Source organism: Lissotriton helveticus, chromosome 4_1, assembly GCF_964261635.1.
Source record: "Lissotriton helveticus chromosome 4_1, aLisHel1.1, whole genome shotgun sequence".
Classification (NCBI taxonomy): Eukaryota; Metazoa; Chordata; class Amphibia; order Caudata; family Salamandridae; genus Lissotriton; species Lissotriton helveticus.
In genome coordinates, this window is record NC_136063.1 from 447006954 (window position 1) to 447031378 (window position 24425).

At 42.6% G+C, this 24425-nt stretch overlaps 1 protein-coding gene and 1 pseudogene across 4 annotated transcripts in view; both read left to right on the forward strand.

Moving 5' to 3' along the window:
• The window catches only part of RAD54B (RAD54 homolog B), a 608133-nt gene that overhangs the window by 306997 nt on the left and 276711 nt on the right, over nt 1-24425 (forward strand). For all 4 annotated transcript variants that reach the window (XM_078687026.1, XM_078687028.1, XM_078687027.1 and 1 more), the window contains one exon: nt 19450-19650. In XM_078687026.1, the coding sequence (XP_078543152.1) occupies nt 19450-19650 (201 nt within the window). The remainder of the gene's footprint in view (nt 1-19449; nt 19651-24425) is intronic.
• LOC144826814 (large ribosomal subunit protein uL24 pseudogene) lies at nt 23644-24232 on the forward strand (annotated as a pseudogene).

Below are 24425 nucleotides of genomic sequence, written 5' to 3' on the forward strand. Positions count from 1 at the left end.
TATTTGCACAAATCTGCGAATCCTAGAAATGTTTTAACTTATAATCAATGGGAACGTTGTCCAACGCCACCAAAAGGTAGCTCAAAAACATTTTATGAAAAATTTCCATACTTCTCAGGCTTTAATGTCACAAATCCAGAAACTTTTAACTTTAAAAATTTTAATAAGACAGGTATGAAAAGTATGTTGACTAATACTAAGCACATTTATTCTGCAGCCTTTTATGCTCAATTGTCCACATTAGGTTTTGACTTTTGGAAAGACAACATTGAGACAAAAACTGTCTGGGCACAAAAGACTGGCAGGTGCAAGGTTTAGAAGCCTTATTTAGAGCCTGCATCATCCCAGAACAAATAATGTTTTTAAATGAAACTGTTCAACTGACATCTTGCCTTGGCCTTGCTATGATAAGATTTAAACAAACCATCCATACCTAAGCCAACACCTGATAGTAATACCACTACAAATGAGGAGGTAGACGTAAACTACATTTTAAAACAGAACATAACTAATCCTGATTGAACAAAATGGTTAATCTGGCCCACAGACACGAATAACTGTCAAGATAGATTCATGAACAAGACACAAGGGTTTACAGTAACTAGGTATGGTCCAAGATATGTCAAAGACCACATCCAGGGATAATAACTTACAGTGTAGGAAACTATGCCTTGAGTGGCTACAGAAATCCACACTTCCAGAAATAAAACAACACTTAACTTTACTTAGAGATGGCGTTGATTTAAGAGACTTCTTACAAGGACCTCGTGAACCACGTCATAAACGTTTCATATACACCGGTATATACGCTGCTTATTATGAAGCATGGAAAGTCACGCAAATGGAAATTGCAGAACGAATACGAGAAATTGATCGTATTAATCTAGAGAAAGCTCTCTTGTATCCTCTGCCATAGACATAATGGAACAGGACTTGCTAATGTTACAACATGGCCAGTCTCAATTGCGTTCTATAATGCTGCTAGGCTGGACGTTACAAAATCTTCGTTCAGGCTATGTGCCTTGGCGTCTAATCAACACTACGTCATTGTTTACTGGATTTGACCTTACAGATAAACAAATCTTTTTGGCGCAGAGGGGAGCAGACTATACGGTGCTGAGCATAGAAAAACTGGAGAGATTACCATTAACCGTTTCTGAGAAACCAGCCGATGAATGCATAATACATGGCACCATCACGATACCAGTGACGATTTTCCAGTTTCAGTATTGCTTAAAACACATACCAGCATGCCTGTATGAAAAGTTGGGTAAAGAATACATAAAGTCGACACTGGATTTACCATACACACACAAATGTTGGAGTGGGGGAAAGGAGGTGTTTCTTAGTGGTAAAAATTGCAATGACGCACTAAGCGGAACTCTTCTATGTCAAGGCATTAATTTGCATGGAGCCTGTGATGGTTCTTCAAACAACTTATCATGCCACCTACAGGGTTCCCTCGCAGCAGTGATAGATCCAATTTTTAGGCAGCTTTCCAATGGGAGCTACATAAAGTTGAATGATCACAGCTGTTGTGGAATGATGCCAGGAATAGCCTATCTCGTTTGTGTGTCAGCCAGGGTCACTTGTATGCAAGTATTGTTTCCTAAAAGTAAGACAGACGGGGAGTTGCCGCTATGGCCTTCACTCAACATCTCTTCTATACGAATTGATACTTTAAGCAGAATGAAAGCCATTCTTTTACAAAAAACGGTGCCACTGACCTCATCCAGAGAGACGTATGATCTACAAGTTGCAAGGTCCTCTGCGGAGATGCATGCATTATCAACAAACTGCCCAATACATTTCGCAGAAATGTTAGGTCGTATCTTAAACATGTCTGATACCAGCGGTATTGTACAAGTATTTAAGACGATTTTTTCGGGACTGTTAACACCCTTTGAAGCAGTCCTAGGCATTTTTCCCAACTTCGCGCACTCTGTGTTCGGTGGCCTGCCTCTCATCTTGGGACTCGTAGCAGGAATTCTATTTTTGTTCCTTCTGCTCCGTTATGGCAAGTCCAGTCACCAGCGATACCCAGATTACCATGGAGAACGCTCTTCTGGCAATGCAGTATCGTGAACGCATAACACAGATTCTTGGCTTGGCTCGTTTGAGAGATCTAAATACCACATGGTTCCTATCATTCAGATCAATCTGTCAAGATTGCATCTTACCTGTCCTACGATGCCTGCTTTGTGGACTGGAATGTTTGTTGGATCTTTGTCTAACACTTCCATCAGCAATGCCAACGGATATTGACGCCTTACTGGGTCCGATAACGGCTCATGTATTGTGTTACCCCCAACAGCTACCAATCCTGATGACGGCATTCATTGAGGTCTCACCGGCAATTCCAGCTGAGGGTTTATATACGTGGACCAACAGGCACACAGGTACCATCTACTGCGAACATTGCTAATACGATTGACGCTGACGGCGATGCTTCTCATCTGTGCACAATTGATCTACTTAATGAAGTGGTTCAACTTTCATCTATTGTGGTAGACGATTTCTTTGCCAGCCTAGCTGATTTAATGTTTTCTCCTGACACAGAGAATAACTTTTGAAATTAGCACACAGCGTTCTATGAACTCTGAATTCAACCTTCGCTTTTTCAAAACAAAGCTTCTAACTTTGGAACTCTATTTTTCTACGATTTGATTTGACTTTTTCCAAAATGTAACTTTTTTTTCTTAGAGAAAAAGAATTCTTTGAATACTTCCTAGAAACAATATTGACCTTATCTACAAACCAAAATAGTTTATATATTCTGCTAAGCGATGGTCTCAAGTTTTTCTTCTGTAACTAAGAGCCATTTCATAAATGTATTTTCGTGATTCATTCAGTTAGCATTGCCAGTGTCATATTATATGCTTACAATGAAATCATTGCCTTTTAATGCGTACTGTACAAATGCTCATTTTATGTGTACAACCATTTTCAAATGCATTTAATGTATTTTTGGGTGGCATTGTAAACACATACTTTAGGTATGTTTTAGTGCTTAAAAAATTTTGTATTGTCGAAAATAATAGTGGAGTGGGTGTTGTATAGCATTTTAGGACCCTAGTGTAATTTTCCCGATTCATGCCTTTATATAGGTATAAATAACCATATCCTTATATAGGCATAGAAATCACAACCATATTTAGACGTATCTCATGCAGTCCAAATACGGCATGGCTACTTCCACTAGTTCCGAAAATCCACAACGATTTCTTGGAAAACTTGCTTGAATATTGATTTGTCCAAGAACTCATGGAGTTTTCAAAGAACAGACTCTTTGATGACGTTATTATGTCCACCTTTACGTCAAACTCTGCACCTTCAAGGTATAAATATGCCCACACTTGCCATAGTAAACACACGGTGGTTTGGAGCAGTTCGACTATCTATTTGGCCGACTCATCCTGCTGCAGCAAGTGCCGAAGGAAGCCGACCCTCCAGGAGACGCACTGAGAGAGACGCTGTCTTTTCTCTTGCCGAGAAATCCAGCTCCAGTGTTTCCAAGCTACCCTTGTGGGTTGTTGGGAAATCGAGTCCGGAGACCGAGAGATACCAGACCTCCTTCATTCTAAAGCAAGGTACGGAGCTGATTAGACCCTAAAAGAAATCTTGGAAAAATTCTTGGCAAAAAAGAATACTAAACTTATGCTACACCTCACTTCTTCCCTCGTACTAGACTTAGGTTAGGTACATTGGGGTAGGCGTATTTTATAAGCACCAGTTGAGTACTTTTAGTCTTTATTTATGTATGTATTTTATGGCTTAGAAACCATACCATGCTTTTACAGTATTATTTTATAATACTATTCTTACTGTACGCATTATACTTTGCAACCAGTATTACAATTGTAGCAGTTCATTTCTTCTGCATGAGAAAGAAGACTGTTCTATAAATACTTTTATTCAAAACGCCCGTCTCTCTATTTCTCTGCACCTCTGGTGAAACGAAGCATGCACGATTGACTGAGTAAAATATCTATCTATTGTTTCCACCACTCTGAAGATCAGTTTTATCTTGAGGAAACAAGTTGTCGTGTTTATGCGATTGTCGGAAACTAATCCCTTCTTGTGAATTCGAGAATTTCTAGTGACCTCTGAGCTAGCTGGCACTCACAATTAAGTCTAATATATTCGATAGAGACCTAGTAGACACAAGTCCTACGTCGCATCTATAGGATATATTATTCCAATGCGTAGAGCCTATTGGGAATATAGGAACTACACTACACCTCCATACAGCCACTATCGCAATCACTCACTCTCACATACAGTCACTTATATATTTCAACACTCACATATACTGCCTTACACATGCATTTACTCACCCATATACCACTGAGACATCCATTCACTCAACGACCGAGCCATATGCACACTCACCTATTGACCCCTCTTACAGACGCAGTCATGAACCCGTACAGCTAGTGTATGACCCACTCAGACATCCATGCAGGGAGTCGCACACTCACCCACCCAGGCACCCATACAGGTACTTCAACAACCAATCAATAACCTAGACCCTCATGTAGCCACTCGCCAACCCATGCAGCCACTTACACACCAAGTGACAGACAGATACAGACATTCACACAGATTAGTCACTCACCCATACATTCACTGAGACACGTATAATCAATCACTTATACAGTCACTGACGCACACACTGATTCATCTATACAGACACTCATACACCCACTCATTCTTCAATACACCTTGGTGTGTGTGTGTATGTATTCTATTTATATATTACATTACTGCCTTGCATTTCTTAGAAACACAGTCACTGGATGATGTCATGAGTGATGTCATTTGAGATGTCATCAATGATGTCACTGACCATGTCATGAGTGATATAATATGTGATGTCATGAGCAGTGCATTGTGTAACCTTTGTTTTTTTCTGTGAATTTTTAAGGTTTTTTAAATGCTAATTTCTAACTATAACGTCCCTGAATCCTGTTGTTTTTTCAGTAAATTTCCTTGGTTTTTTAACTAGCAGACTTGCTGGAGATAACATGAGGGGTAGTTGACCCCCAAGGACGCCCTTGGGGGCCAACTAACCCTCTTGTTACCTCCAGTAAGTCTCACACAGCATCTTTCTCCACCACTCTGCATTCGAGTCTCTAGGTGCGCCCTTGGTTGGGGGGATGAAGTCTTCTTGCCTCTTGAGAGTCCCTGGGGGCCAACTAGCCCTCCTGTTCCCTCGAGTGAGCCCAACACAGCTGGATTGCTGAGAGGTGGTCAGAGGCCCCAGAGGTAGTTGGCCCCTAAAGACCCTCAGCAACAAATGGCACTTCATCCTCCAATTAAGAACGCTCCAGGAGGCGTGTTTGCAGAGTAGTTAAGAAAGGTGGCGGGGCCTTGGCGAGTTGCCGGCTTCCGTAAACAAAAAAATATATATTTTAGAAAGGGGGGCTGTGTGGCTCCCCTTTCCTTTACCCTTTTGGGACCGGGGCCTGACCCATTAAAAAAAATGTTGTACTAAAACACGAGGGGGCCGCATCCCCCAGGACATCCATTATTTATTTAAAAATCATAAAAATGGGTGGAGCGGCCTGCGTGGCCCCCCGTACCCGGGCAATTTCCGGCCACAGGGACCCTATCCGCCAGGGCATGGCCACGTCCTGAAGGACTGCGGGGAGGGTTACATCAAGGCTCTCGCGGTCCCTGCTGGCTCCCCACCTCCTGTGGGAGCCGGCATTGCTTTTGGGCAGAGGCAGCTGCAAACATGCAGCTCCCTCTCCCCAAAAGCAATTCTGCTTCATAGAAGCGAGAGCATTTTTCATGCTTTCGCTTCCATGAAGCAAAGTTTGCGATGGTATGACAGGAGCAGTGCTTCCGCTATGCTATAGGAAACGGCAATGTCCCAGGGGTGGGCATCCCAGGACATTGCTGGAGCCAGCCCTGGGGGGTGGCAGTCCCCACGGCCATGTACGCCTTTTGTTTTTTAATACAGCCCTGGGGAGATGGGGGTCCCTGGGGCTGCATTGGGGGGGCAAGAGTCCCCCCCCCCCCCCACGCATTTATTTAAAAAATAAAGCCCAGGGAGGTGGCGGCCCCTTGCATGTATTTTGATAATTGCCCCCGAGACCTGGCCAACCCGGGGAACTAATTAAATAAAGCGCGTTGTTGGGTTTTTTGTTGTTGTTTTTTTTCCGCCAGATTCGCGGATCCATCGTAAATCCAGCCAAAATGTTTTTTTTAATGCACTTTTTGGCCCTGGGGGTGCCTGTGAGACCCCCATAGCAGGCCTAGGGTTTCAGGGTGTTTCTACCCTGCCCTCTTTTCTTGATTTGTAACCTTTTTTGACCTTTTTTGGTTTGATGTGTTGGCAGCCAATCAGATCTCAGGCACGAGATTGGGAGAGTTTGCGTATCCTCCCCGGCCATATTTGTATATCTGAGAAATTATAAAATTTTACAGGAACTACTAAACAGATATACACCATTTAACAAAAAGAGTGCACTCTGGATCAAGAGCTACCTTTTTGCCAAATTTTTGTATAATTACGTTCAGCAGTTCAGGCTGTAGCTGCGTCAACAGTTTCCTATGAAAATTAACATTGAGAAAAAGCTTTTTGAGACCCCCTTTTTTCTCGGACCCTGCTTGACAAATAACCCTGAAATTTTCAAGACAGCAGCTAAAGTGAGTGGGCCATTAGTTTAAAAAAATTCGCAAAGATTCGTCAAATGGCGCCAAAGATATTGGCAAAAGAAAAAACGCTTTTTGAATGGAAACAAGGTGCTACTATAACTACCTTCTGGCGACTGCCAGTAGATATATATACCCGAACGAAGGTCTCTGGCCGAAACGTGTAGGTCGTTTTTTCTTTTCATGATGCACTGACTGCACTTTATTTTGAACGAAAACAATGTGAAAAACAAGGAAAATAAAAAAAATTCCAAAGGAGCTACAACTTGTTGTGATCCCGTTCTGTGGGGTGTTGCCTTTCTGTGTCCCTTGGTGATGGTGGTGTAGCAAATGGAAGGGTAACACAGGATACCGATTTCCTATATAGATATATAAATATATATATATATATATGTATATATATATATATATATATATATATATATATATATATATATACATATCGTTTATTAAAACGTAACTTTAATTACACATATGCCTTTACCAAATATGCTGTTACAATGATATTTGTTGTAAAGGCATATACGTGGTAAAAGTTTGCTTTGCAATGGTAACGCATTGTAACAGCTCTTGCGTTTTTATAACTGCGTTGTGATTGCATGCGTTGTGCCATCATACATTCATTGTAAGATTGAGTGTGAAGTTAGGAAGAAGGTCAGGTCTTGGACTCAAGCCTGTGAGAAAATCCCTGTGTTTCCTTCTCAGTTTCTGTGGTAAAGTAATAACTTCGTTCCATTGCAGGATAGGTCATGAAAGCTGCCGTGCTCTTGTCAAGCTCTGTATTTATTGTGAGCAATTCATTTTAGGTTTGATTGATGTAGTTGGTGGGGGGACTTTGGCTAGCGAGAAATCTGTCTATGTATGTGGCTTGCCGTTTGAAGTAGGGGCTGACTGATAGTGGTGCTTTCTTGAATCTTTGTTAGCTCCTGGCTTTGATCCCAGTGTACTGTTAGTTTTGACACCATACTTCATTAATCCTGCCTGCAATTCATGCACTGTTTACCGTAACCTCTTGCTGGTCTCATATTTATGAAATGTAAGGTTGTTTGTTAAAAAGAACAGGTATGATTTTTGTCTGTAGGATGAGTCTTTCCTACAGTGAGTCCAGTGAAAATCCAGCATATCGTTTGTGCGCAAGATATTCAGTTGGGCATAATTTTCAGAGGTCTTGGTGAGCTGTTGGTGCCCCCTATCTGTTCATTACACTTTTATGCAGCATTTGTCTCTTTGAAGTTTGTCTTAATGTTGACCTTTAGCTGAGTATGGCTATATGTGTTGGGCTGTAATCTGAGCTCTGAGTTCTGCTTTCCCTCTCTGATTTCACTTCCCCTTTCATGGTGACTTCATTGTCCCATCCCAGATGTGTTTCTTCTGGGATTTAATTGAGCATTATTTGTGGGGGAGAGGAGGGTGTGGGTGCTTAGTTTACCTTACTTAGGGTGTTTCTTGGAATTCCAGCTTACGCTAGACAGCACATTCTCTAGGTGGTGTGAACTAGTTTTGGATTAGCATATCTCATGGCGTGCAGTGGCTTTTTTTGTTCTGGTCTGCTCTAACCATGTCTCTATTCTTCACCTTGTGTTTGAGCTTGCTTGGGTTGGTGATTCTCTTTTTGGTTTTCCTAAGTCTTCTTTTGGTTAGATTCCAGATAGCAAATGGGAAGATTGCTAATGCAATCTGTTTATTAACGTATTGTTTATTTTACTATTGTAAGGATTCGGTTTACTCCTGGTGGTGCTTAAGTATTGATGGATTAGAGCTATGGTGTTTGAGAAGATGTTTCTGCTTCACCTATGAATCTTTCTTGGTTTATCTATGCTAGATCCGGCATTTTTGTGTTGTTTGGTATTTCCTCCTGCAGCGTTTTCTTGAAATATCCTGCTACCCTCCCCGAGAAATAGCTCAAGGTTCAGATTTAGTGTCCTTTGTTTTTGTGGCATAGGTTCCATTCTGACCTTCCATGAGTGAAGGCTCAATGTCTTGCGGCCCTGTGTGGGTGACCAGATTTACTGCCATTTCCCCTTTTGGTTGCTAACGATCTTTCCAGTGAGTCTCAGGATTGTTTGTGAATCATTTGAAATATGTAAATCTTGCTCTCAACATCTGCTTGTGTTTTTCAGATTTTGTTTGCTTACTGTGACCGCCTTCAATATATATATATATATACACACACACGCACACACACACACATCTATGTGACTATCAACGGAGTGCTGAACACGGATATATGACGTTAAAACGCATATTTTTACAACGCATACCGTTACAACAGGACTTTTACAACGCAAATACTATTACAACGCATGTATTTACAACGCATTTTTTTACAACGCAGGTACCTTTACAACGCATACCATTACAACGTAAGTATTGGTAAGTATATATAATTTTTTTAATTGTATATTATTTAAAATTATTTTTATTTAATGTAATTGTATTTAATTTACTTTAATTTAATTTAATTTTATTTAATTAATTTAATTTATATTTATTTTTATTTTATTTTTTTCTTGTACCCCTTTATCTAAAATTCCCAAAACTGACCCTGAACCCTAAAAATACCCCTTTACCCAAAAACCCAAAACTGACCATGAACCCTAAAAATACCCTTTTACCCAAAAACCCAAAACTGACCCTGAACCCAAAAAATACCCCTTTACCCAAAAACCCAAAACTGACCATGAACCCTAAAAATACCCTTTTACCCAAAAACCCAAAACTGACCCTGAACCCAAAAAATACCCCTTTACCCAAAAACTGAAAACTGACCCTAAACCCTAAAATACCCCTTTACCCAAAAACTGAAAACTGACCCTGAACCCTAAAAATACCCCTTTACCCAAAAACTGAAAACTGACCCTGAACCCTAAAAATACCCCTTTACCCAAAAACTGAAAACTGACCCTGAACCCAAAAAATACCCCTTTACCCAAAAACTGAAAACTGACCCTGAACCCTAAAAATACCCCTTTACCCAAAAACTGAAAACTGACCCTAAACCCTAAAAATACCCCTTTACCCAAAAACTGAAAACTGACCCTGAACCCTAAAAATACCCCTTTACCCAAAAACCCAAAACTGACCCTGAACCCTAAAAATACCCCTTTACCCAAAAACCCAAAACTGACCCTGAACCCTAAAAATACCCTTTTACCCAAAAACCCAAAACTGACCCTGAACCCTAAAAATACCCCTTTACCCAAAAACCCAAAACTGACCCTAAACCCTAAAAATACCCCTTTACCCAAAAACCCAAAAATGACCCTGAACCCTAAAAATACCCCTTTAAAAAAAACCTAACATATAACATTTTAAATATAATTATATACTTACCTATACTTACGTTGTAATGGTATGCGTTGTAAAAGTACCTGCGTTGTAAAAACATGCGTTGTAAATAAATGCGTTGTAATAGTATTTGCGTTGTAAAAGTTCCGTTGTAATGGTAGTGCGTTGTAAAAAATGCGTTGTAATGTGTGTTTACCGCTGAACACATAAACCCCTTGAGTTTCTATGTGTTTGCCTATATTTGTGTCGCATACTTGAAGTCACCCTGTGTAGGTCTTGTCAGTTGGCGTTAGCCAAATTGTGCACCAAAATGGTTGAGGCCTCCACTTGATTGGCTGTTGTTCCGGGTGTCCAACAAATGCTTCAACTATGATGCACAATTTTGCTTTTATCATCTTTGTCTTAGAAAGCTGTCTTTTCAGGGCTGACCTCTTCTTTCTTCTTGTGCTGTTGATTAATACCAGTTGGACAGGACCAACTCTAGCTTGTTCCCAAACAATCTCCAGGAACAACAAGCAATAGGACAAGGAATACAGAGGCAGTGTCACTGGTAAAAGATCTTGAATCCTTCTGGCTAAGAGTATTAAACGGCAAATACCAACAAGATGCCCCTCCAGCGTGGACTTATTACTCATCTGACTTGCACTTTATAATTGACTTCACAGCCACTCTCCCCCTACTTCACTTAATTACATCATTCCAGATTGATAAAACAGACGAAAGTGACCATGGACAACAAATCATCGATCTTGATGTTAAATGTATCCTCCATCAGCAGGCAAGTACTTTGCTAGGGGAAATGAAAACGACAAACTATAAGAGATTACTGTGGTCGGATGCTACTCTAGGTGCCATTGTGGAAGTTGCAGTAGCACTTATTAGGTATTGCTTTATCAATGAACACCTATCTCTGATCTCCAAATGTGCCCTCTTTACAAAAAATTGAATAAACAAATATTCGTCAAAAAACACCCAAGTACATGCAAGCCACAAAGTGCTCACAAGATTTTAAACGGAATCGTATATCTGCTGCATGTCGCATTACAAAGAGGAATCATAATAGAATCCTGAGAATGGCTCATCGACAGCTTGGGAACCCTTTGATGAAGCTTATAAGTAAAACTTACTGGAGATGGTTTGGGAGGAAAATTTAACAACAAAGCAAATCTTCTGGGCAAAAGCCTTGTATCTCAGTGAAAACAAAAAAAAACAAGGGACTTCTGGCAGATGGAGAACAGTCTAACTAGGACCCCAGACTCCACAATTAATTCAAACTTAACAGAAACAAGATGGGTCAGCTTTTTAACCAAACACTTCAATCAATCCCCAGAAGAAACAGCCTCCAAGCATGAGACAAAAGCCCAAACCCAATAATGATCACATGCCTAGATGACCGTATTCTCAGATTTTCTGAAGATCAGGCTTGCAAATCCGTTCAGAAGTGCACACGTGATGGAGCCCCGGGCCTGAAAGGACTACAGCAAGCATAGTATAAAACCAATCCTACCTTCTTGGTGGCCAACCTGACTGTGGTTTTCAACAGTGCTCTGCAGCTAGAAAGTATGCTCGACTCATGGGGAAGGCTCCATAATTAATTTGATCTTTAAAGGGAGGGACTGCCAACAGCCTGAAAATGACTGCCTCATCACACTGTTAGGCACAGAGGCAAAGAATTTCGCAGGCCTTCTACTAACTGAATTGTCACTTTGTGTTGAACAAAGAAACATCATCCCTCCAAATCAAGGTGGGTTAACACAAGGTGGTGGCATGGCAATTAACATCTTATCATTTTCTGTAATATTGGATACATTAAAGCTAAACAAGCAAGCAACCTATCTTTGCTTTGTGGACTTCAATGTCGCATTTGACTGTGTGCAGCGGAATCTCCTCTGGGAGAAATTGGCAAGCTGCGGCATCCCTGAACGCCTCTTTAAACAATACATAAGCCATCATCGGGAACTTGGGTAACAGTGAGAGTAGGAGAAGGCTCTTTCCTGTCCAAGATAATAGAAACCTCGATGGGTTTAAAGCAAGGATGCGTAGTGGCGTCATATTTGCTCAGTCTATTTTTGGCAGACCTGACCTCTGCCCTGGATGAGGTGAATGCTCATGCCCGAAAGTTTGGAGACTGGTATATCGCTAACCTTCTGCACGCAGATGACGTTATTCTCCTCAGTCAAACAAAAATCAGTCTACAACATCTCAAATACAGACTACTCCGCAAACAATAGCATGTTAATAAATCTAAAGAAAACCAAAGTCATGGAAGTGAGTACCAGCACAACAGAAAAGGCATAAAAGGTATCTGCAAGGACAACAACTGGAATCAGTGAAAACGTATAGATACCTATGATCATTATTTGATGATAAAGGCTAATTTCCCCAACACACATAGGAGCTACAAATGAAGGATAACCCATTAATTCTCATATTTCAAATGGTACAGAGATCCGTGGATGGTCCAAGTTTCCTACCATTGTAAGGGAAACCGCAACAAAACTAACTCTGAGCCTAGCCTATGCGAGTGAAGCATTATGAGGCAAAGACATAATGTCTTTAGATTTGATTTTTACAAAAATATTCAAATCACTTTTCCGTCTTCTGTCTAATGCCTCACCGGTCCTGATAAGACTTGAATTCGGCTCAGTAAATCAACCAATAGCCAGAAAAGGGGCATATATCAACGTTTGGAAAAGAGGACAATCCTCGTCTGCCAACCAACTGGGTAAGGCCCTCCGGCATGAAGTCCAAACAAGGAAAAAAATACGCCTGCACGCCGGTATCTAAACTCGCCAATTGACTACCATGGGAAACGACCGTTCCCCAAAGGTAATTAAAAAAGAAGATAAATGGCATAATGAAAGAAATCTCTGTGGCCAAGGACAGAGGCACTATCAGCCAGATCTCATGTCTGGATCTTCCTAAACTACTTATAGCCCTTAAATCTCAACCCTACTTGGATGCCTGGTGGTCCACACAAATAAAAGCGCACTTTATTAGATACTGCTTCGGCCTTTTCCCAGATCAAGCTTCTACTGTGCCCTGGCTTCGGTTGCAGAAACATCACGTTGCAGACTGTGCACATCTGGAGAGGAAAATATTGTCCAGTTACCTTCTGTTTGCCCTGGCCTTATGAATGAAAGAAGGGTATCGATGAGAGCACTTTTTAACCAACATGGCATTCAAACCTGCAGACAGGCCATGATTGCGTGCTTCAAGGCAACAGACATCACTCTGAATTGTCAATTACTACATTTTTAAACCAAGCTGGAAAAAAACTGAAAGACTGTGAGTCTTATTAATCATGTTGCTTTAAGCTTACAGACATCATTTTGAATTATCATTTGAAATTCTTTTTAAAACGCAAGCTATAACATTTTTTAAATACTGTGAACTTTATTAATTATGTTCTTTTAACATTAAGTCCACTAGTCCCATTAATTGTAATATTTTATGAAATTTGCTCTAGCAGTTGCAAAAATAGCCTAATGTACACTATGGTTTTTAATAACTATGCCTAATAATTGTGTTTGCGTATATATATATATATATATATATATATAGTCATATATATATATTTTATTTTTTTCTTTGAAAAAACAAAGTTTAAAGTAACATTATATATAGCCAGGTGTAATAAAAAGATCTTTTTTCATTAAAAAAACACCTTAGAAAATCACTGAAAAATACAACGGTTAAAGTAACGTTATAGTTAGGTGAATTTCTCAGTGGCAACATTAACTTTTTGAACAAAAAAAAAGAAATTCTGCAGTTATAATTAGCAACACTAACCAACTTGTGCCCTCACATATGACATCACTCATGACGTACTCTGACATTTAAAATATATATATAAGAATTGTGTCCTTAATCTTTTGAAAGATAAAGAAGTGAAGATAGTTTTACCGTTGCAAGCCTTTATCCCAAGAACCTTTCTGCTGAAGCCTGACATGACCCGTTTCTGGGTGGTACAAAAGGGGGTGGTGATGGACGGAGCATCTGAACCAATCAAACACTCACACCCAGTCAACAGATCTGGGTTTAATCCATCACCGTTCTTTAGCCCACTCTGCCACCCCAGTTCAGACATGGCCATATGCAAATCAGTCTGACCCTGTGCCTCATGGGAACAGTCCAGCCCGAATTGCCAAGCCATGCCTTCCCTGGACCGGAAACAAGCTTCCTAGGTTCGGTTTCTGGCATTTCAGCTACCTTCAGCCAGGCTTGCTTGAATCCAGTGGCAAAGTGAGCAAGGGACTCAGGTCTGAGCATACCCTGCCAACTTATGGCGAACAAAGCGGGACAAATGGGGGTGGTGATGGACGGAGCATCTGAACCAATCAAACACTCACACCTAGTCAACAGATCTGGGTTTAATCCATCACCGTTCTTTAGCCCACTCTGCCACCCCAGTTCAGACACGGCCATATGAAAATCAGTCTGACCCTGTGCCTCATGGGAACAGTCCAGCCCGAACTGCCAAGCCATGCCATCCCTGGACCGGAAACATGCTTCCTAGGACCGGTTTCTGGCATTTCAGCTGTCTTCAGCCAGGCTTGCTTGAATACAGTGGCAAAGTGAGCAAGGGACTCACGTCTGAGCATACCCTGCCAACTTATGGCGAACAAAGCGGTACAAAAGGGGGTGGTGATGAACGGAGCATCTGAACCAATCAATGATAAGTAGTTGACACAACTCAAAGGAAACCCAACAACAATTTATAAAAAGTAAAGCAGATTTTTATATTAATTTAGACACCAAACTGAAGGCAATCAGATGAATATAATGGGAGTTAGGAATTTTAGAAGGAAAAAGAAATCGGTGCAATTCAATACTGTAGAACTTTAATATTGTGGTCAATGGTAAAGAGCACTAGTTACAATCTGTCATTTGCATTACGAGTTGCGTGGAACCCACGGGGGTTAAGGTTTTGTGGGTCCCAGGACCAGGCCACAACAGTCAGTTGAATTTTACCTGTCATATTGGGCCCGGGTGCAGAGTTGAAATGGGTGTCCCTGGTGCTGAAGTGGGAGCCTGTTTTACCGCTTAAACAGTGCTGGTGAGGATATGGATGCAAAAAGTCGACAACAGGGCAACTGAGGTGGCTTGTCGAAGGCACAGCGGAGTTCTCTCATGTTGTAGCGTCAAGTGAAGGTGGTGGTTGCCAAACAGGCCACCAACAAGCCTTGTCAGCGGTAAGGTCAGCAAGACGTTGTTTAGACGTCTGGGTACTAGTGCCACTAGTCCAACTGAGTCTGAAATTGCCTTTGGCTCTCAAAGGGGTCCCTTTGTCAGGAGGAACCGGTCTTTGGTCTGGGACGATTCACAGCTGTGCTGGTACAGGATGGTTGCCACAGGTGCAGAGTATCGCTCCTTTGTTTTGTGCAAATCACGTAGTCGAAGACTTGGGTCTCTTCTTTGTCCTCTGATGCAATTCAAATTAGAACTGATGTTCTGGTCTTTGGGGCTTTGGGGGTGTGAGTGCGAGTGAGGACAGTTTGAGCATGAGCTGGAGGTGGCCCGCAACAGTAAAGTTAAAGATATCACTATTCTTTTGGGCGGGGGATTTTAACATACATATGTGCCCTTTGAGTAAGGCATGTGGTATGATGAATGTACATGGTAATGCTCCATCTCACTTCAAGCACACTAGCTACGGGGACAAATTAAATGAAATATTATGTAAATATGATCTTGCCTTTAGAAATAAAGTGTGTCTCCTAAACTTATTTCAAATGCACCTTTAATGGTAGAGAGGAAAACATCATTGATTATATTCTATCTTCTCACAGGCTTTCACCCATGCTCTTTGACTTCACTGCTCATTCCGCCTCTGCGAATGATCACTACCCCTAAAGTCTAGACCTAACTTTCAAACACCTGTCCACCTATGCGACCCCAGCCTGACTCTGTATTTTTAACTTTGAGATTGCAACACGTAACGGTCTTTCCCCATGCTGGACGTAGATAAAACCTGATGATAGTATGGTAATATACTTAAGTTATATGTCTGGACGATCCCGCTTCCCCTAGGAATATTATTAAAGCCTTCCTTTTGATAACGCAGGGGGCTGAAGGATAAAGAGGGGAATGGTAACCAGGAATAGATTCTGGCGCACAACTAGATGTAAGGCAAAGTAATGTGAAATTTAGTAACCGAGTGCTCCAAGGAAGAGGGATAGGTTACCACTCTACCCCACAAAAAACCCAAAATAGGATTTTGAGTCTAACAATTCTTCAACAAATTTCTCCCTGAGCTCTACAACAATATACATTTAGTGTATGTATACTCTAGTCAAACAAGGCAAATGTATAAGTGCAGAAATATGAATGTTACTTCTGCACTTATACATTGGCTTTGATTGACTAGAGTATACGTACACTAAATTTATATTGTTGTAGAGCTCAGGGAGAAATTTGTTGGGGGGCAGAAGGATAGCCTACCTGTAGTCCGTCATCGATTTCCTGGTAGCATACGGGGTTGGTTTAACATAAACTGCACTAAGGCACACAGACGCTTACAAGAAGTCTTACAAAAGACCCCCAGGAACATACAAGAAGTTCAGAAGAGAGGTTTGAATATAGAGCGGCTGTGAAGAGGAGGAAAAAAGATCTAAGGAACGAAGCAAGGGAATCACTTGGAGACCAGCTTCTCCTAGGATAGTGCAGCCTTTTGGTGTGCGATTAAGAGCTTCCACCTAAGAGAGGATTCTGCCCCCGATTGGAGATTGCCATTACTGACATAGATTGCCATTACTGACAGAGAGTGGGTGACTCACTTTAGTAACATCTATTCAAACCCAGATAAGAAGCAAGGCAAGGTAGCCTCCCTTTCCACTGAGGCCTCTCCCCTAGATTCCTGCAGTAATACCCCTCTTTTAAAGTTCTCTCTCGAGGAGGTCAGTAGAGCTCCCATGGTGAGTAAAGGGGGTAAAAGCTCCTGTCCCTGATGACTTCCCGTCTATCTTTTCTAATCTAATATCTTCCTCTTCGGTCCACTATTAACCCAGGTGGTAGGCGCAGCCTGCTCTGTAGGTTTCTTGAGCACATGGTCAGAATCACTCATCGTCCCCATTTAAAAAGGGACCGCTCAACATCGACCTGCTTTCGCCCAATATCGCTACTCGATTCACAAGTGAAAGGGCGCATTTTCCTGGGAAGAATCTTTTTGCCATCAATTCGCATCGAAACATCGACACTATCCCCCATCAGACTTGGACCTTCAACCCCCTGTTGCCCCCTTCCCAATTACAGGAGATACATCTCCTTACTTTTTTGTGAATTACGTGAACTGAGTATACACATATTATTACTGTTTGTTTGGCCAGGCTATGAAGACTGTGTAATTGGTTGCAATCCCATGTACATTTTTGTAAATATATGCCCCTTGAATATCCTTTGGGAACTCCTTTCCCCTCTGAATTTCCTTTCAATTCTTTACACTTGAGCACCCCCCTGCACGTTCCAATTGGAGCAACCCTTTCTCATTTTCTTGACTTCAAGTTTTTTCAATGTATTGCTTTAAAGTTGAAAAAATACATGCCTTTTTGAAATCTTTGGTTGTTGCACACATCCTCTATTCTTGTATGAAAACGATTTCATGTCACCGCCAGCTGATTAATTAGATGCTCTAACAAAGTTGAGTGATTAATGTTGAAATAAGCTATTATCCTTACGAGATCGGTCCAGGACCATTGTTTTTTGTACCAATCTCTTTGTTTGTGGACATGTCTGCCGTCTGAACGTGTTAAATCCACTGTCCTCCAGATCCAATTGATGTTGACTACTTATGATATTCAACCTTATGCAGTCTTTGTACAGAATCTTAGACACAGTTTTTTTGTTACCAGATTTAGGTTAAATATATTTCATCGATTGATAACCTACCCATTAGCAAATGATTGGTCATGGACTCTCATTAAATGTCCTTGTGACAATGTGTTTGATCAGAGTCCAATGCCCTCTGTGCCACTTTGTAAATATTACACGAACTCGAAGAAGATACTTCTTTTACCCTCATAAATTTGCACGATGTCGCCCTGCATATCTGTTTATACAGTCACTGTCCACCCCCTGCTTTGCTGTATCATAGCATCCTATTTATCAGTAGCCTTCAATCAGAGGAAGTCTTCGCATACTTGTAAAGACTCAGCACATGAACCAATGTATTTATGGCTCTGTTTGCATCTGTCTAGATTTATCGTGTACTCTTTTTTTAAGACGTTTTTAACGAAACTGTCTTTTCGGGTCTCTCTTAATTGTGTAAATGCTATTATACTGTAATATGTTCTAGCTTTTATGAATGTATTAGCAGCCCGTCCCGACCTTGTCCGGGAGCAATCAGGCTTCCCCGACCCCCGCCCGCTCCGACATTGTCCAGCAGCCCGGGCCCCCGCCGCGATCATTAGTGCCCTTTGTCATTTGGGGCTCTTGGTATTGAGCACAGTGTACTTTTCTTTTGGAGCGATGTGACATTGCTGCTGTTTGGCTCTATCCATGACTTGACCCCGCCCCGACATTGTCCAGCAGCCTGGCCCCCGCCCCGTCCCCCGACATTGTCTGGGGGTCCCCCGGAGCCTTACCTCAGCCGCCGCTCCTCCCCCACGCTCCTCAGTTCACTGCTCCACCGCTCCTCGCCGCTCGTCACCGCTCCTCACTGCCTGTCCGCCGCTCCTCCCCCACGCCATGTACGGGCGCTCCTGGACGCCACTCCTCCCCGCGCTCCTGACGTCAGCACGCAGGTCGCGGCCGGCGCTACTTCGAAGGGACTACTTTTTTTTTTTAATGTACATTTTTTAAATAACGCATATTTGTATAGTGTATATAGCCTATGTCCATCTGCACACCCTGACGATTACAATGATGTATCGGGTGTGTGGATTGGCGCTGTGGTTCCCGAGTTTACCCGCCTCAAAGGTTCAAAGTTCTTACTTTATAATAGTAGTATAGATAGTATAGATTACACAATTCCAACAAAGCCCGACTTTGATTTGTTGAGTGACGGCAGGTGGCGCTATATATGTGTAAGTGAAAAAGGAAACCGACTAAACTTTCGATTTGCTGTCTATACTTTTGTCTTGGATTGGTAAAAAAAAAAGGAGTAACAGCGGCCTTGTTGTCAGTAGGTGCTTGTGTCCAATACAGATTACAGCTTATTGTTTAGTACTTTTGTTTGCTCGCTGAAATTGCTCTTCATTTACATGTTAATTAGCCATTCGCGTGCATGGATTTTTTGCCTAAATAGCAAACATGGACTCTTAGAAATCCAAAGGACATCCCTAATGGAATGTAGTCTTTTTAGCCACATCTCCTGAATACACTCTGATTCCTTAATAAGATAATATATAAAGGGTTGCGTTGATAAATGTTCTATCTCAATGTCTCATGAAAGCTAAAAATTGTGTTTTCTACTGTAAAATGTAGGCTGTGGAGTTTTGTTTGTGGGTGTACATGTGTTCCGCACAATGACCTTGATTGTCTTTGATGTTCTCTTTACAGTTCCCTTCCATGCTGTACCAAGAGTGATACCAGAGCAGGAGGACGAAGAGGAGAACTCTGGCTGCTTAACCAAGTATTTCAGTGTTGTGTGGTGTAAACTCTCTAAAAAGAAGCACAAGAAGTGGGAAGGGGATGCTGTCCTCGTCGTCAAAGGCAGGACGGCGGTCCTTAAGGACATGGAAGGCAAAGACATCGCAAAAGGTATAAAACAAAAGTGGATCTGGCGCAGAGATAGCTTTAGCTGGCTTGCTGGCCTCATGTAATATAGAAAATCCGAACTAATAAATGCATACAGACGTACATAAAGGGTCTCTGGCCAGCTGTCTTTATCCACTGGTCTATTAAACTGTCATTCACATTTTGCTTCCTCTCACTTCAGCATATATCATGGGGAAACGGGTCAGCTGATTTTAGCAATTGGGGTTCTTGCACTCTGAGTGATAACATTTTTTGCCTGATCACATCAGGCTGATGGGTTAATCCTTGACTAATGCTTTTTCTCATTCTTTATCCAGTTTTTAGGTCGAGCCTGGTGATGCAGCGCGAAGCGCTGTCGCCAGCGAGAACTATTGTTACGGAGTTGCCTCCCATGCGAGACAAGAGATGGGCACGCGCAAGAGACGGACTGGTAATGTGGAAGCGCGCATGAACAGGAGATGTTCACGTGCATAGGGCTCATTTCCAGTCCGTCTCTTGCGCGTGCCCATCTCTTGTCTCCCATGAGAGGCAACTCCCTGTGTAGCGCAAGCAGGCACGCGCGCTCGCACAACACAACAGCATTTTAAAATGCGCCTCAGCGACTGCCCGCATGTCTCCACCTCACCCCCCGCACCTCGACTGCCCAGAACCAACCCCCCAATAGCTCCATGCCTGACCCCCACCGTCCTGCGCAAGCAAACCAAGGACACCTGCAGCTCCCCCCATCCTCCGAAGCCCCCTTGTGCCGCCCATAGTCAGCTGATATTGCCGGGAGTGACTAACAAACTTTCATTTCCCTTCCGCCGTTGCCTTGCTTAGTGCTTGTTTTTATACCGACTGCCCGGGAAGGCAGTTTGTGCATGAACGGTGCATGATGTTAAGTGCTGCGGACAAAACAAACTCCACACATCCACTAAGAAACAAAACAGTTGTTCAAGCCTTTCCTTGTAATTTAGCGCCATCTACTGGTGGCGCTGCTAGTTTACTTCACCTTATTCAAAGACTAACGCATGTTTTCAAAGACTCGCCACAAAACACCAGAAGCTGGATCTTTATAGAATAAGAAGAGCGGAGGTGGAAACTCACTCAAAGCCTAAGGACAGCGCATGTAGCACACCCTGTGGACTGCGTGGACTCGGGTCACACATACAATATTCGGAAGGGCATCTCACGAATGAGCAATGAGGAGTGCTGCCAATGAGCACAACCTGATCCTGCCTCACAATCTGCTTAATTCTCTCAAACATACTTCAATGGGCTGCAGAGAATCAACATGCGACGTGTAAAGGGTCAGTAGGTATTAATGGGCATCTCTCGATCGGATCCAACTTTCGTCTTTTCAGGGAGCACGGCAGGGACTGTCGAGAGAATGGGAGGTTCGGATGCGAGGAAATTACTATTGCCATTCACGCAGCGCCCTGAGGTAAACTGTCCCCGCATCTGCTGTTCATGCAGCTCCTGGAGGCAGTGAGAGGTCTCCTGACATTAGAGTAGGCTGTTGTGTGCTGCATCAAATCCACTCCTGGAGTACTCTGGGCTTACTCAGTCCAGAGTACACTGACACACAAACTCACAGCAAAACCTTTATGAATCTTGGTACCTGTGTGCAGGCAAAGAATAAATGAAGGCATGTGTCTGTCCATCTGTCACTCCCTGGCCGCTCCTCATTAGCTTGCCATTTAAATTTACTCCCCGAACGCTAGATTGCCTCACATTGATGGAGTGTCACAGATTCACTCACCTCTCGCAAACTCACCACTGTCAAATTTGTGGGTCGTAACACCTCTGTTTCAGGGGGAGACTGCAACCATCACGTTAAGAGCAGGGCACAAGTCCTATACAAGCATTTGCAATGCAATAGGTCTCGCATCTGCACGAGTTTGAGCTTTTGGCATTATAAATGAAAATGCCTTTAATTTATGTGTTTTGAAAACTTGCAATCGGTGTATAAACACGCACTTTGTTCTTCTAGTCCTTGCTTACGAGAAGCAAGACTGGCAGTTAAGAGGCGCAGATACTGCCAGCTTTGCTTCCCGTAAGTACAAAGTGTGTGTTTACGCCCCGCTTGCGGATTTTCAAAACACATAAATTTACAATGCCATTAGCTCAAACTTTTGCAAATACGAGACCTATTGCATTGCAAATGCTTGTTTCTTTAGTTGTTCTTGTGTGGTTAAATAATGTGAACAGTAATTTAAAGTCGATAGTACGATTTCTTTGTGTTAATGAGAATAATAAAACTATATTCAGGCTGCAATGGCAGTCCTGGGACCTATTTTAAGGGGTTCTTTAGTGCGTGGCACAACAGGTGCAGCAGGCCCACTAGTAGCATTTAGTTTAAATGCCCTGGGTATATGGTATACTACTCTACAATGGACTTATAAGTAAATTAAACATGCCAATCGGTTATAAACCAATTTTACCATGTTCAAGGGAGAGAGCGCAAGCACTTTAGCACTGGTAAGCAGTGGTTACATTCACAATGAAAAAGGCCAACAAAAACGAATTCAGCATAAAATTGAGGGGAAAAGGCAAAATGTTTGGGGGAAGATCCTGCAGAGAGGGCTAGATCCAGCATGACCCCCCTCTGGCTTGAAGCCAGGGTTGACAAATCAATACCTTGATGGGCTTATCTGCTTAGCCGATAGAATGTGGACTGTGGCCATCTACCGCAGAGGCACTGATCATTTCTAAATCCATCTGAATTCAGTTGGATCCCTCTGTCTGGAGTCTCCTGAGCCACTGAACTGACCCTTGGGGAACCCTTCTTCTCACCTGTAGAACACATCTGTGGAGCACCTAACCTTAACTTGCTCACAGATGTATCCCAGTAGGCAGACTGCACCATAATGGCCAACAAAGGCATATGGTCCATTCCACCCCTTGGGTCAGACTTCTGTGTCCTACCCAAGGAAAACCCTGCCCATAAGGACAGCAACCAACAGAGGCCACTGATAGCTGTCGATGTCATGAGCCAGGCCCCAGTCCATCCAGGGTCCTCTGTGGTTTCTAAGAGTTTGGTACAACCACCCCAGATATGAGGCACTCTTGTTCCACTCTCCTTCTCAGTGGTTCATGGGTGGTAGCCTGAGAAGGATCTGTATCCTGAGGCTGAGCAGGAGCAAGGGGTGAGTCCTTCCTCCCCCTCCATCTGGGCCTGTGTACCTTCGGTTTTGGAGAAGCGGTCCTGTAAGTTATGCCAGTCATGGGCATTAAGCAGATGCCCTTCGCAACTGTCTAAACACCAGGGGCAACTAATTTCCCAGAAGGCAGTCTGTGGACATCAGGGGACTAACGATGACCCTTGTCTGTGTCACTCCCCCCACCCCCACTCTAGGGATACCAGGGCCATGGGGCAGACAAGGACCTGCCCTACCCCAGAGTTATCGTGCACATCTGACCAGTGTGCTGGTCTGGGGAAACCACTCTTTCCACTACCTTGGTCTGGCTGGCCCCGGTGTCCATCAGAGCCGTTACACAGACCCCATTCGCCTTGACCTTGGTGGAGGTGCGTACCCTCACCCTCCGGGATCCCCAGACTACTCTCTGAGCCTATCTCCCAACTAAGTGAGACCAATCTCTTGTGAAACATCTGGGACACCGTTTGACATAAACTTTACCAGGCTGTGTTGTATGACTTCATTGGCTAATAAAAACACCTCCACACCACCTCCTGGAGGGCATTTCTCTGGGACATTTTCATAAGGTAGACGATCTTTGGCAAGAAGGATCTATTAGAAGAATATGTTACTCACCTTTGTTGACAATATTTCTGATGGACACTAAATATTTATGCAGATTCCATCACTCTCCCTCCGCCCCTTATGAGTAAGTGCTGTGATTAATCAGATCCAATGATTACAAATATATCATATGCTTTAATTGTCCCTCTTGTTACTGCTTTCTCTATTCCTTTCTGTGTACCTGCATGCAGTTTAGGACAATTCTATGAACTAATGCTTGCATCTCTATTCTGGTGGCCATTGTCGGTGTGCAGCTGGCTATCATGAAGTTCAGTCCCTTTGTAACCTCTGACCGCAGCAAGAACCACAAGAGACACTTCAATGCGCCGTCCCATGTGCGCAGGAAGATAATGTCCTCTCCTCTGTCCAAGGAGTTGAGACAAAAGTACAATGTCCATTCCATGCCAATCCGCAAGGATGATGAGGTCCAGGTCGTATTGGGACACTACAAAGGTCAGCAGAATGGCAAAGTAGTTCAGGTTTACAGAAAAAAGTACGTAATCTACGTTCAGCGTGTACAGCGTGAAAAGGCCAATGGAACAACTGTCCAAGTTTAAATTCACCCTAGCAAGGTGGTGATCACCAGACTGAAGTTGGACAAGGATCACAAAAAGATCTTGGAACGCAAATCCAAGTCTCGCCAAGTTGGCAAGGAGAACGGCAAATATAAGGAGGAAACAATTGAAAAATGCAAGAGTAAAATCGTCTGCTGGATAGAATCAATAAAAAAACTTTGCCAAATAAAAATAAAAAACTGGGCTTGCACCAGTCACGTCATATATACATGGTACATCCAGGCAAATGTGGCTATGGTTGAAGCGGAGTGGTGCTACCTGGCTTAGTTGGAGAGCTATTGCTGGAGAAAAAATTACTGATCTGGTCTGGCACCAGGAGGATGCTGGTTATCACAGGGACGATAACGTATCCAGCAGAAATATCGATATCAAACTATTTGTACAAATTGTAAATTAACACTATGAACTTGACTCAAATGGAGGTTTTATGACAGCTTTTTTGTATTGTAAAACGTTTTGC